At 39.9% G+C, this 15,599-nt stretch overlaps 1 protein-coding gene across 1 annotated transcript in view; it reads right to left on the reverse strand.

Moving 5' to 3' along the window:
• Positions 1-15,599, reverse strand: part of TRHDE (thyrotropin releasing hormone degrading enzyme) — a 280,840-nt gene that overhangs the window by 206,382 nt on the left and 58,859 nt on the right. Inside the window, exon 3 of the mRNA XM_063133867.1 lies at positions 3,852-3,978. Coding sequence (XP_062989937.1) covers positions 3,852-3,978 — 127 coding nt within the window. The remainder of the gene's footprint in view (positions 1-3,851; positions 3,979-15,599) is intronic.

The following is a 15,599-nucleotide window of genomic DNA, read 5'->3' on the forward strand; positions in this document are numbered from 1 at the left end:
CTCCAAGAACTGCAAACGGGCAAGAACCCATAAAAATGTGTTAACAGGTACAGTGTCTTGCAAGGCAATAGAATTTCAAGTACGTGCACAGTGGCAGGTAGACTAATTTACAGGAAACCTCTCAGGATGCTCAACAACAACCTAAGGTAACTAGAACAAATCTGGCATATACAAATCAAGACAATTTGCCACACACAAGCTACCCTTAGTGCTTGGACATGCCAATTTTCAAGGGACCCCAAAAGCATACTATACATAATGTAAAATAATAAAAAGCTAGTGATTTCCGCCATATGAGTAAAAAATCTCAGAGCAATTGCACTTGTAGTTTGCTGCTAGAACTTTGCTGCTAGAACTTATTGCTGGAAGATCCAGGAGTACTTTACTGCTAGTTCCTGTAGGATTCTTGCAAAGAAATGCTGTGGATTATACAGAAGCAGAGGTGGTTTAAATCTGCATTTCAAAGGCAGTATCCTCTATTCACCTTTAATCAATGAAAAGCAAAATGGAAGAGTCACTTTTTTCCTTCTCAGATTGGGCACAGATTAGACAGAAACAGCAGTAGCTTTTTCCTCACTGAAATTACTAGGCCAGCAGTAGACTCCCAATCCCATTCAACCAAGCCTTCCTTGGTTGACCAGCCTCGGTTTTATTGGCACTCTGTTATTTAATATGCCGACGTAGGGGGGAAAACACACCAATAAGCGTAGATGCTAAAAAGAGAAATCAACTCTGGTGCTTGATAAACGTATTAAAAACTATTTTATTCTTAAAATCCAAAAGCGCTCTGCTCAACATTTCGGACTGGTTTTCTCAGTGAGACACAGTAGCTCCTGCTAGCACAGCTACTGTTTCCAGCTCCTGACGAAGGACGATACGTCCAAAACGTTGAGCAGACCACTTTTGGATTTTAAGAATAAAATAGTTTTTAATACGTTTATCAAGCACCAGAGTTGATTTCTCTTTTTAGCATCTACACTCTGTTATTTAAAGAATAATTTTAATATAATGTTTCTTCTTTTTATCTTTTGTTCATTTTATCTTCTGTTGTTCACTGCTCCAGAATCGGTCTAGCTTGTGGAGCAGTATACAAATGTTGTAAATAAATAAATAGACAAATAAAATGCCCAGCCCCCAGGCCTGATAGGTCTTTTAAAGTTAAACTAAGTCCAGATCTACACCAGGCAGGATATGACACTTCGAAAATGGTTTGAAAACTGTACATGGAGTGTGTTCTGGGCCCCAAAAGTTGTCACTACTGTTATAAACCATTTGAAAGCAGTAGTGTAGATCCTGCCCAACACTATGAATTGTGCCAGGAAATGGGGAGGCTTTTTAAACAATTGTTGTGGTGTACTGTTATGATCAGTCCCAGTCAGTAACGTAGCTGCAGGTTTTTTTAACCAATTAGTTTCCAAATAGTTTTCAAAGGCTTCAACACGTTGCAGAAGTCTAGCCTGATGTCACTGTGGCATAGATGACAATAACAACTGCTAAAAGGTGTTCCCTGCCACAGAAGCCATTTGGGCATCAAATATAAGGGCCAGATCAGCGCCCCCAAGCTACAAGCTTGATCCTTTTGAAGGACTGAAATCCCATTCAGAACAGGCGATATAACAATTCCCTGGTGAAACTATCAACCAACAGCACCAACCTCTATGTATAATGTGGTCTATAAATTACTTTGTGTAAATGACTAATTATAATATACAGCTATGAAGAATTACATAATCTCCAATTAATTAATAGATTCTACTCCTAACTACACCTGTAAAGAAATGGATAAAATATGCTAAATTCTGCCAGCAGTCAACAATGGAAAATCTTTTTTCGTATGTCTTTGTTTGTCTATATAGTTTGAAAATTAATTAAAAAATGATTTTGTGTAAAAATCACTATGCCTAGAGAGCACATTAACTGCAAGACCACATTTTACAAAAAAGATATATAGTTAAGGATATTTTCATAATAATCCACTGTTACTCTACTACCATGCTCAATCATCTAAAGTCAACAACTCTGAGTTTCTTTCTCCTAATTAAGAAGACATCATGTTTTCCTTTCAACTTTTTGACACCATTAGCTTATTTTGCAAGAAGCAGGCTTCTCCCCCCACAGTAAGTCTATGACTCACATCACATTTTCATGACAAACACTTATGCAGGACAAATTGCAGACAGATATGAAACTACAAAGCGATAAAACTAGAGTTAGTGCAAACTTGTGTTAACAAGCTTCTGTGTAACTACTTTGATTTTAAAGCAGTACTGTATGCAACATATCAATTAAGTGAAGAAAAAAGAAATGTCATTTCACACTTATTAAAAATGCATAAAACTCCCACTTGTAACAGTTCAATTAATGTATCTCCTGCCACACCATTAGCTGCAAGGCTAAGAATGATGCTGCTCAGCAGGCATGTCCTTTAATGAAGGAGGCCCTGAATGCCAGGGAGGAACACCTAGGGTTTAAAATCAGAAAACACTTGCGATCAGAAAAAGAGCTGCTGAGTAATATGTTTTCTGGATCTTGGTCCCATGTGTTCCCTAAGAGGATGGGTATAATAACACAGTGTGACATATTCTAGCATGTGAGAGAAAAGTGTTAACAAAAACAATGAAAGAGAGCATATACTTTTAGGCTTGGGCTGGCAGAACTGCAAAGTAAGCTCCAGGTGAGTCACTTCAATAAGGTGTGTGTGTGTGTGTGTGTGTGAGAAAAATCAAATGCTGGAATACATTTTGTTTTGTAGCTAATGAAGACATTAAAGTGATCAAATTAACATAGCTTGAGGGATGACTAATGGAAGTGAGACCTAATATGTTGAGTGCACACACACACAATCTAGAAACAACTCAATAAAACATTTATTTTCAGGTGGACCACAGCCATACCAATTGGATTGTTGTCTAAGACTAGAGGGCTCTCTAAACATTCGGAAAGCCCCGGGATGGGTGTGTAGTGTTGATTATACGATGACGCTGCAATAACACGCACACTCCAGGGCTTTCCAATGAAGCTGCAGAGAAAAAAAGTCAGGGACTTACCCCAACATTTTTCTCCAAAGTGACATGAGGACATGCAAGGCAGCATCAAACAGCCCCATGGCCTCGCTCCGGAGTTGCAGCGGAGGCGTGGCTGGTCGGTACCTGGTGGAAGGCAACCTGCAAATGATCACCTTCCACCAGGAAGAAGGTGGGGGCACCTCCTGTCCCCAGATGGCCACCCAGAAACTCTATACTCCCTCCTCGGCACTGAAATTACCCAACACCACCCAGGAAAAGGGAAAGCACAGGGTTTTTGAATCGTGAAGGCACCCCCTAGGCTAAAAGTAGACTAACCTATTTTCCATACAGTTAAAAAAATGAATATATAATACTTATTGGCTTGAAACAAAGGTAAGTTACCTTAGAGGAGTACACAGAAATAAAGTTTCCTGCAGCCTGCTACGCCCTTCGAAAATTTCTTCAGAGTCTGGAGGCTCTCTTGAACAATTATTTATTTATTTATTTATTTATCATATTTATACCCCGCTCCTCAGCCAAAAAAAGCTCTCGGAGCGGCTTACACTTAGCAAAAAAGACAAATATGGGATGGGTGCGAGGGGCTTCTTGGGGAGGGAGGAATCCCCCCAAATTAGCTTCAGGGGGCATGAGGGGATGAGAAACTTTCCTTCCATTAACTTCCTTAAGGCTGGAATCCTAAACACACTTACCTGGGACTAATCCCCATAGGATACCACTGTAAGTGAACATATGTTAGGATTCAAGCCATTAACTTTAGTCTTCCTTAAAATGACATCTGCAGTTTCTCTTCCTCTTTACAAGCTCTGTTTTGTCTGAAAAACTTACCTAATTTTGGCAGGGAATAGGGCACTTTGAAGTAGTCTTCATAAAATTCAATTAGTCTCCGAGTAATGTTTAGAGCATAGTCCCCAGATCCTCTTCTGATGGCATCAGGTCTTGCATACAATCTGACCTGAATGGAAAACAAAACAAATTGGTCATCACTGTAGTCCAAGGCTGAGAGGTCTTTCTCTCTTTGGGATTTTTTCTCTCTGAATCCCAATATGAGCAGAATAGATAGCTTGGCTGAAAGAACAAACTTTCACAATTAAAAGTAACAACGCTGAGAGTGGCACCAACCCAGAACTGTAGCTGCATAAGAAGCCAAATACACAGATTTTTAATACAACTCACATCAAATATGAATATTCAACACAATTGCTTACATGTGTTTTCTGGAGATATGATAGCACAATGGATTAGTATAATGGTTCTGTGCCTACTTTAAATGTAGAGAAGCTGAGGTGGCTCTGAAGGAGAGAAGTTCATGGTAAGTTAAAAGCACTTTCCATCAAGCTCTGAACATATTAGGAGACTGGGTAAGTAATATAATAATTCATCCACCCATCTTTATACTAGCACTGACAGCTTTTTTTGATGAGCAAAATAAGCCCTGAGAAACAACCATTTATAAGCTTACTCATGTACGCAAACAATTAACATTCTTGAAGCCCATCCATGAATGCTCCAGGCTCCTATTTCTATTTTCAAAATGAAGTAAGTGTATTAAAGCTGTTCATACTTCTTCTACAATTTAGATGTTGATGCTGCATTCAGCAGAAAACATTTCAGCTGTCTTTCTGAATGAATCACCAAATGAAACAGCTATTTCTTCATTTAGTGGTTGTGGGTTTCAGTCTTCATTGCTTTTGTAGCGTGGGCCTGTTACTTACAAAGGCACAAAGCACTACACCAGAATTCTTTGGAATCCCATTCATGAGCAACCGTGCTGGTGGCTGATCACTCCCACTTGGCTCCTCCTGCAAACAGGAGTGGCTACAAACCCTGGCTTCAAATCCTGGCTTGTTAGAGGAGCAATAAGCTAGGAGTCCTGAAAACGCTAAACTTTTCCATCCTGGTAAGTTTCTAGTTAGTTTAGCTACTCCCACTTGCAGGACCCAAGCAAGAGTGATTGGGCTGCATGCACAAGGAAGCTTGATCATGAATGACAAGTCAGAATTCTGAAGAAAACTAGCCTGGTGTTTTCTGCAACTGGACCAAACTGAGAATCTCAGCCAAAGTTTTTTTGTTTGTTTTTTCGTTGTACCTGATACAGCAAACCGGTATTGGATCCAGATTTAGGCACACACAAACTGGGCTGGTGGTAGCATGTTCCTTAACCTGAATTCAATTCTGTATTTATAGGTCTACAGGCTAATGCACTTTGTACACTTTTGCTGTTCACCCAAATACAGAGTTAAAATGCAAGCAATATGTAAACAGCTAGTGTAAGTGATCGCCAAATACAACAGGACATTTCTGATTCACACTGCTCCCTACAAATAGGATTACATAGGAATGAAAAGTATGCTACAAGTCCGAAATTTTAAAGTTGTACTTCCTGAGTGCTTGCTACGGTATATAGGCAGCTCTCTCTGCCTCACTGTGGTTTCACCTCTAGTCTGAGTATGTCCATAGGAAGGCTCATGGACTCTACAGTACTATCCAGGTTTGCCAGCCAACACCAACACCTCTACAACCCACCACCTTTGTAGCCAATACAATGATATGGATGATGTTTCCTAAAACAGAAGTCAAGTACCCTGCTGTGTCTCACGTGTTTGGAATCCATAACCACCTAGAGAACATTGGTTATTCGGCAGTATATTGTAAATAATTAAATAAATATATGGTGGATAAATCTTAGGTATCAGTCCTAACATGCATCAGAATGTGATGGAACTGTGAGCAGCTTGAAAACATGTTATAATCACCAACACGTAAGAACATAGGAAGCTGCCTTATATTGAGTCAGACCATTGGTCCATCTAGCCCAGTATTGTCAACACTGACTGGCAGTGGATCTCCAGGGTTTCAGATAGGATTCCTTTCTTTGCCCTACCTGGAGAAGCCAGGGATCAAACTTGGGATCTTCTGCATGCAAAGCATGTGTTCTATCACACTGAGCTATGCACCCCCCACCCCAAGTGAGTCCAATAAAAGGAATGATTCAAATCATTTTGGATATCTATATTTCCTTGGCATTCTCACAGCATAAACTTCTCAAGTTCCTCACAATAGGTCCTTCTCTTGAAAAGATTTTGCAATGCATGTTGGGCTCAATCTCTTGGAATACAGAGTAAAAAAAAACAACCATCTATTTCCACAACAACCAACAGGAAGCTAACTATTATCATCCCTATTATTGCTACATGTGTAAAGCCTGTTCAAAACAATATAATCCAAAGGGGGATCATGGCCATGGGCCCTAACAACTGCTCCGAGGCCTAACAGCATCCTGTGAAGCAAAATGAATAAAAACAAACCCAAACAGAAACAGAAAAAAAGGAAAGCAGGAGGAAGTGGGTAATGGAGGTTCAAAACTTGCGATGTCAGACCAGGCACCATTTGGCACTGAACAGTGGAAGAATAGGAAACTTTTTTGGTGCAGCGCAAATAAACATACTGTTTTGCAATTAAAGTTCGAGGTTTGAACTTTTTCAAAGTTTCAACATTTTCTGCACAACTAATTCTTTTTTAAAAAATGAGCAAAACTGGTCTGGTAGATCTCTAGTAATATGTTAAACTAACATATTCTTACATAGATTATTGTAGATCCAGTGTGTTGGGTTTTGTGAAAGTTCCGAATACCGTCACCGTAATAGAATTTGCACAAAATGTGAAGACATCCATTTTTCTTGAAGACATTAAGTTTCGCTATAACAAGTTTCCAAAAGTACATGACACAAAAGGTCTGTATGCAACAGGGAACATCTACAGGTCAGACAGAATTACTCCACTCATTACTGTACACAAGGATCACTGAAGGGTCAAGTTCTACATGGCTATATCGTTCTCTCTAGTACTTGGAAATACCAGAATGGGGAATGGAGGAAACAAAATAATTTCCCTACAGCTTTTCCTGAAGTGCTGAAATTACTTTAAACAACAATAATAACAACAACAATACATGGTTCATCTTCAATTTTGAATTGTAGAATACTTAATGATTGCCTATTTCTAAAGTAATGTGAAAAACAATATAATTAGCCTAATGATTCATGTAATATAATGGGGTTTTCCTCCCTTCAGATTCTTTTTCCTAGTTTTCTACACTGACAGTAATAAATGGATACATAGGCCTCATCTACACCAAGCAGGATATTGCACTATGAAAGCAGTGTGAAAATGGCATATAAAAGGCAGTAGCCACACTAAGCAGGACATAGTGGTATGAAAGTGTTATACCCCGGTTGTGGAATGAGCTCCCCAGAGAGCCTGGCGCCTACACTGTACTCTTTTCGTCGCCAGCTGAAGACCTTTTTATTCTCTCAGTATTTTAACACCTAATTTTAACTTAAATTTAAATTTTACTGTTCTAACTCTGTATTTTATTCTTATATCAATTTTGCTGCGTGGTTTTATCCTGGTTGTGTGTTTTATTCTGTATTTTGTATTTGTGTTTTTAACCTGTTGGTTGTTTTATTATGGTTTTAATTTTTGTGAACCGCCCAGAGAGCTTCGACTATTGGGCGGTATAAAAATGTAATAAATAAATAAAATAAATAAATATGGTGTGTGTCAATGGGCCCCAACAGTTGTCAATGCACTTCAATACCGCTATAAAGCAGTAGTGTGGCTCCATATACCGCTTTCATAGTGGAATATCCTGCTTGGTGTAGATGAGCCAGTAATCTCTATCATTTTATCCACATGCAGAGCAATCCTAGTGCTGGGAGCGAGGATATCTGAAGGCGGAATAACTGGCTTTTTTCAAAGCCCTGACAAGCTCATACCTGCAAGGTGGAAAGGAAGAAGGAGCTGCATTTTTACTTTTCTCCCTCCTTTTCCAGGTTCCCCCACTTAAACAGTTTCCTTCCCACTGATTCTAATGGCAAGGAAATGAACTACCCTAGCAATAGACCTGACATAGTTCTTCCCCCGTTCTGGCAGGTGCATCAGGGACACTGGAGAGCTATAAATCCTGTGCATCCAAAGCCTCTCCCAGTACACCCAAGGAACATCCCAGAACACCTCTTTTCTGACTCCCAGGGACCTTAGGATTACAGCATTTAGAGAAAGAGGTATGTTAAGGGATAGACAAAATACTAACCCCTAAAACTCCGATTCAAATCTAACATGAAACCACACACCGTATATTACTTTTTAAAAAATAAAAAAGTAGCTAGTAGTACATTGTTTCATGAAATCTTGATAAATACTTCAACATAGTTACTATGGTGATTGAGTTGATTGTATTGGCAATAAAAAACAACCAGCTCACCAGGATTTTGGTTGACTATGTTCAAAGAAGCATTGTAATCTAATTCTGTGAATTTGTGTGCCATCCATACATTCTGTATTAATTTCAACTTAATGTAAGCTTAACTCTAATTTCATTTGTGGATCAATATGTATGACTGTAACCATTGAATTCTAGTGTAGAAAATTTAGGTTTTGAACTTCACATTATGTCATTTTACAGTGCCGGGTAACAAGCCATTTCCAACTCAGCTTAACCAAATCTCAGTTTAATAAACTGAGATATGAATGAGCCTTTTGCAGTGTGAGCAATCAAACTATCGAGCCTCTAATTAACCATAGTTTTCTGTTTTGTCAAAGCTTGGCAACAATGGTTACCAGCTTCAGAACAAGCCAGGATATTAAGCCACGGTTTGAAATTGGTTTGTTGTGGCTTCTTGCAAAACTGGTAACTATAATTTCCCAGTCTGGATGAAATGGGAAACTATGGTTAATTATAGGCTTCCTGGTTTGTTTGATCCACTGTAAAAGATGGAGCAAATAGGACTGCATGCACAGATATGACAAACCAAAGCTTTCACCCACTTTTATAGAATGCATTGTTGAAGAAAGGGCATGTCCGACATCTGTAGATACCAAACTTTGCATTACTCTACATTTGAGGCCCCATGACTATTTATTTACTCAATTTCTATACCACCCAATAGCCGAAGCTGTCTATGTTATATAGATACATTCAGGAAACATCTGAACAATTCATGATTAAGGTAATGTTAGGCTACTGATTGGTCAGCTTGAATTTCCAATCCTTCTCTGTGTGTTGCCCACCCAATATCGATTGGCCACATCTACACCAAGAAGAATATAACACTATGAAAGTGGTATGAAAGCAGTATATAAGAGGCAGAATCTACACTACAGCTTTATAGCAGTATTGAAGTGCAATGACAACTGTTGGGACCCATGACACATACCATATACTGCTTTCATATATCCTGCTTGGTGTAAATATGTCATGGGCCCCAACAGTTGTCAGTGCACTTCAATACAAGTATAAAGCAGTAGTGATTGTGAAATCAATACTTCAAGCAACTGGCTAAACTTTTCCAAGCTGAGGAATCCAAAGTGCCCTCCCCACACCTGCAAGCTGCTTTGGTGAATTATTCTTAGGATGTACGTTCCTGATATGTCAGCTTTAGTTAGTTAATTCTATGACCCTCTTCAGACGACATGCTAATACATGGTGGTAAAGCATTTTGAGCTAAACATTATGGCTTACTGTATCATGTGAACCATTCCTAAACATGGTGGCTACATAACTATGGTTTAAATATGCTCATTAATCATTTGCTGCAGAAGAGTTAGCAGCATAACCATGGCTTAGCATGTTGTCTGAACAGGCCCTATGTTTCATTGTTGTTTTTAAAGCAACTGGCCATTTGTGAACTTCTCTGCTTGATTTTTAGATAAACATTTTCAATTGGAAGTGTTGAGCTAGTTCTTTTTGCAAAGACTGGGTTGGCCTTCCATGGGCCTCACAGTGCATTCCACCATAGTTTCAGAAATCCAAGGAAGTTGCTCTGGGAACACTCTAGGATGTGGCTTTTATGTCACGAACTATAGAGCTCGTTCCTTTAATCTGGAGGTAAAGCTATTTCCTGCCCATTTCTCGTTTGAAGCAGCGATCAGTAAAGCAACAATAGAGTCAGAGTGGGTGCAGTGGGGAGGAGGCTGCAGCAATCCATGTGAGTGTGTGTGTATGTGAGTATATGTGAATGAGTGAGAGAGAGTTGTATGTGAATTTGTGTGTGTACCTAGGTGTGAACTCATGTGTGGCTCACCACCCTAGCATAACACCTAATATGGTCTTCGGTTCTGAAAGTTTCTTCACCACTGCCTTACCCTTGTATTTCTTCCTTCTATTTCCCATTCCACGATTTCAGTGCTGTACATTCCCCAGTAAGCCTATCTGACCAATTACTTCCCCCTCTTTTGCTTGTTCATTATATAATTTCCACAAATGTGAAAAGAAGATGCTATTGTGGTCTTTTAAAAGTTGCTGCAACTTCTCATCAGACTCGTTTCATTATGTAAGGGGGGGGGGAATCAAATGGCTGATTCACACATAAGTCATCCCAAAATGCTGACTTCATGAAATTAGTATTTCTTGTGAATTCAGTCTCACATGATGACAGCTGGTATTTATCATGAGTGAGTAAAAGGCTGAGAACTAACACACTCCCAAATATGGTAAATACTAGCTGTCGCTACAGGGAGCACATTGACAAGAAATATTCACCAAGTGAAACATGTGAGGTAAAAAACCTCATATGATGGCATTGCCACATCAAAGCATCATATGTGAATAGGATGAAAAACAAGCACCTGAGGGAAACCTCAGCTACTCTGTATAATGCTACTTATATAGATGTAGAGCCGAGTAATTGCTATGCAATAAACAGGGAGAGCATGCATGAAAAGGAGTGGATTAATCACAAATGCCCTACAATTCAGCTGAATTAAAAAATGCAATACAAGTAACTAGAAAATACAGGCACAGGCAAAGCTCAATAATAAACCACAGGATAACCCAAGAACAAATAGATAAGATCAGTCCCAGAGAATAAATGAACTTGTCAGCACACATTTCAGAATGCAAGAAAAATAATGTTCACTCTATTTTTACGGCAAATAAGTTTGATTGACAACAATATGCAATTATTTCTCATATCCCTGCAGGCTGTTTGATATTTAAACTATGGGCTTAATTCTATATTAGTTTCATTTCAGTAAAATTAGACCCAGGATGGTTTTAAATTGTTTTGCACAGTTGGATTTAAGTCAAGGAAAACATAATTCCCATACAGTCTGCTTTCAGTTTTAAACAATATAAACAAACTTCCCACAATATAGAATAATTCATGCAAGCTGTCACTAAAGCAAGTACACATCGGAAGGAGATGAGTATCAGTTAAATTGCTAGAGCCACAATAAGCCAGACAGCCCCATGAGGAAAAGGTATTTTATAGATGGCAGCTATTGTTTAGAAATTAACAAAAAGTAACTAAGATTGAGCAAAATCTACCAAAACTTTCTACTAGATAATGCCAATTGAAATGAATAGAAAGTTTTGTACATGTCTACAAGCAACATTCATACTGTTGGAGATGGACAGGCAAGGTGTGGCTCCATTCTTCTGGATCAATCAACATCCACCATCTACCATGGTAAACTTCTTGTTTGGGAGATGCATGCATAGTATTTTGGTTGTTCCACTCCTATCTGGAAGCTGCATTACAAAAAGGTGGTGCTGGAGCATTACACTATGGCAGTCTTCTCCAACCTGGTACACTTCAGATGTGTTGGACTACAATTTAGCTGGATGAGGAAGATGGGTGTTGTAGTTCAACTCATCTGGAGGGCACCAGGTTGGGGATGGATGTACTATGCAGAGTCCCATCTTCTTTATTCTTGTTACATAAGTCACTAAGTGAGGTCATCCAGGGGTTTGGAGTTCAACATCATCAATATGCAGATATCTCTCCTTCCCATCAGATTCAGACCATAGCCCAAATACACAGGTATACATCTGCCTCACACATAGGGCTAAAGTGGGGATGAGATATGTGCAGATACACCCAGCCCTAAGCACCCCTCGCACCTGAATAAGCTCAGAGACCTTTGCTCATTGATGGCAAAGAGGCTTGTCAGGATTCCTGCCTTATCAGGGTTCCCATTCACAGGAGCTGTGTAAGTGTGTTCGCCTGAACATGCTTACAAGCCCCTTTGCAGACCTTAGCACTCAATGCACAAAGGTCTCTGCACTAGCCATGGGACACTTTGGGGTGGGGCATGCATGCTCACACATAGCCCATTCTCAGCTCTCATTCTCTACACATGATGAAGGAGCATGGATTAAACCATAAACAGCTGCATAGGTTTAAACAGCTGCATGAGGTTTAAATCACAAGAATATTCATAAGAAGAGCCCACCTAGATCAGACCACATATTTATTTATTTATTTATTAAATTTATATACCACCCCATAGCTGAAGCTCTCTGGGCAGTTTACAAAAGTTAAAAACAGAGGACAATCAAAAGTATACAAAATTTTAAACCATCAAAAAATATAAAAACAGTATAAAAAAGTATCCATTTTTAAACAACAACATGTCCGGGGTCCATTAAAAAAAAAACAACTTAGCATATGTTGTTAAATGCTGCTAAATGCCTGAGTGAAGAGAAAAGTCTTGACCCGGCGCCGAAAAGATAACAATGTTGGTGCCAGGAGAGCCTCATCAGGGAGATCATTCCATAATTGCAGGGCTGTGGAGTCGGAAGCAATTCTTGGGTTACTGGAGTTGGAGTCGGTAAAAATGTACCGACTCCGACTCCTAATAAATTTAAATTGTATACAGATTTGCAATATGTCCCTGAAAACCAAGATTGTCCTGGATTCCAGCCAATTCCAAAATATTCTGGCTGGTTGGACAAAAATCCCGGATTCGCAGTCCAGCTGGCCAGAGAAATTCAGACACCCTCAACGGATCGGCAGCAGCAGAGAAAAAGACGGCTCAATGTGCCGCCTTTTCCAGAGTGCCACTGCTCCTTCACAGGCAGGCTCAGACGAGTCACCATGACTCAGGTGCTCCAAGCATGTGAGTTCCAAGCACATGAAGGAGTTTGATATTCTTGGCTGGTTGCAGTAAGTGCTGGGGCCGGCTGGGTTGATGGTGGGGGAAGAAAGAGTTTTTGGGGGTGTATGAGGGAGGGAGTGGGGGGGAGGAAGGAAAGGAAGCACAAAAACAAACTTTCACTTTTAACTGAATAAAATACAGTTCTTACGAAGTAGCTCTCCTGTGAGTGAGCAGGACTCCATTTTGAGGCAGGCAACAGTCAAGGTATCTTCACCCCTCCATCTCCAACAGAGATGAGGAAAAAAACACAGGAATGGGGCTGACAGCAATCACAAGGCTAGGTCAAGCAATTCATTTAGATAAGAATCACCTTACTTAGCCACAGACGCTCTAAAGACCAACGTCTAAAGTTTAGACCAATGTCTAAAGTTTCCTTACAAGTGTGTTTGAGAGAGTCTCATTGGAACGTGTGCAAGTTGTACACGGGTCTAATGAGAGCATATCACGTAACACAGTAAAGGAGATTTTTATTTGGATTTTAGAAAATATAACCTCATTGTTTTCATTTTTGGGCTTCTTTAATAAATAAATTAAAAAAAAACCAGAATGTCTTAGCTATAGCCATTAGACCCAGGCTTTAACAGGTTAGGGTTCTAAAAAGTTGCATGCTTGCAGTTGATGTAGGAAATATGTAGAAAATTTATTTCCTATATCGATATATAATTAAAGGAGTCGGAGTCGGAGGTGCCATGAATAAAGGCGCCGACTCCACAGCCCTGCATAATGGGGGAGCACCACTGAAAAGGCCCTCTCCCTTGTTGCCATCCTCCGAGCTTCCCTCGGAGTAGGCACTCGGAGGAGGACTTTAGATGTTGAGCGCAGTGTATGGGTAGGTTCATGTTGGGAGAGGCGTTCCATCAGGTATTGTGGTCCCAAGCCGTGTAAGGCTTTATAGGTTAAAACCAGCACCTTGAATTGGGCTCAGAAACATATAGGCAGCCAGTGCAAGCGGGCCAGAATCAGTGTTATATGTTCAAACCTTCTGGTTCCAGTTATCAATCTGGCCGCTGCATTTTGCACAAGCTGCAGCTTCCAAACTATCTTCAAAGGCTGCCCCATGTAGAGGACATTACAGTAATCTAATTTGGAGGTTACCAGAGCATGGACGGCTGAAGCTAGGTTATCCCTGTCCAGATAGGGGCATCTAAGTCCAGTGTCCTGTTTCCCAGAGCAGCCAATCAGGTGTCTTCATGCCCTGTCTGCGGACTTTCCAGGGGCAATGGCCCCCTCCTGCTGTTGCTTTCTAGCAACATTTAGCAGCACATGGCCATCAACTCGGGAACGTCTACATGATGATTAATAGCAATGGACAGACATATCCTCCATGAATTTATCTAATCACCTTTTAAATCCAGCTAAGCTAATGGTCATGCGAGCAAATTCCATAAATTAATTCAGTTGTGTGAGTGACTATGTCACTCTGAGCAATAGTTAATATTTAGGTTCAGATAAAAGAAGTTAGTAAATGAAATTAACAAGGGCTTGGATCCAGATTTAGTCATACTCATAGTAGACCCATTTAAATCAATGTGACTTCAGATAGTCATGAGTCTACTCTATAATTTTAGAAGAAGAAGAAGAAGAGGAGGAGGAGGAGGAGGAGGGAGTATGCCTTTTTAATTAGGTGCATTATCTAATTTTTAAAAATGACTGGATTGTGAACAACAGTAGATCATGAGATACAATTTAGAGAAGACCTCTCTTCACATGATTACCTGAAAAAACGCCTGTCTGATCAGACCTTAAAGGGGGGGGGAATGAAATAAAATGCAACAACAACATTCTTCTGGTCAAACCTCCTGGGACTAGTGGCACTTCCAACTAAGGAATCACATGACTTAATGCTTCCTCCTACTTAAAAACTTTCCACATAGAAATATAGCATGTCACAAAGAATGGCTCTAGGCTATTTTTCTATATACACATATTTTTAATGTGAGGAAGCATTCTCACATTTGGCTCACACTGCATTCTGATGAGATATCACCTCAGGATGACTATACCACTTCTTTTCTCTGAACACCTACAAAAGCTTCTTCTGACAGTCCAAAGACAGCACTTATATCTCTGATTTCCAAATTGCTTCTTCTCACAATACTAATGTAAAGCCCATGTCACCATGGGCTCTAGTAGTCTGAGGGTAAAACATACTATTCCTTGACTCCGCTATATCAGTCCTCCAGAAGCTGTATGGAGATTACTTTCCTTCAACACAACCCTCATTTCCATATTTTTAAAAATGGCTTTTCTTAGGGCCGCTTCTTTTCCTATTCCACCACTGCCTCAATATTCGCCACTGCCACCGCCACCACTACCATTCCCACCATCAATATGGCCACTCTGAGAGTGGGCCTGACTCGCAAAGCCCAAGACCCTACCTCCATCCCCATCTTTGTGTTTTTCTTCCTGCATGGTTCCATGGCACGGAGCTACATGGGAGCCATGCCTCAGCTCCTAGCCAGGGCATGGAAACATACTATTTGACTATTAAACCTTGAGCATTGAACTTTTTTGAACTTTCAAAATGCTCAAACTTGTTGTTGTTTTTTAAAAAGAACAAATTCGGTCTGGTACATCTCTAGTAATAAGCCTTACACTACTGTATTCTTTTATCTATCTATCTATCTATCTATC

Source organism: Elgaria multicarinata, chromosome 9, assembly GCF_023053635.1.
Source record: "Elgaria multicarinata webbii isolate HBS135686 ecotype San Diego chromosome 9, rElgMul1.1.pri, whole genome shotgun sequence".
Classification (NCBI taxonomy): Eukaryota; Metazoa; Chordata; class Lepidosauria; order Squamata; family Anguidae; genus Elgaria; species Elgaria multicarinata.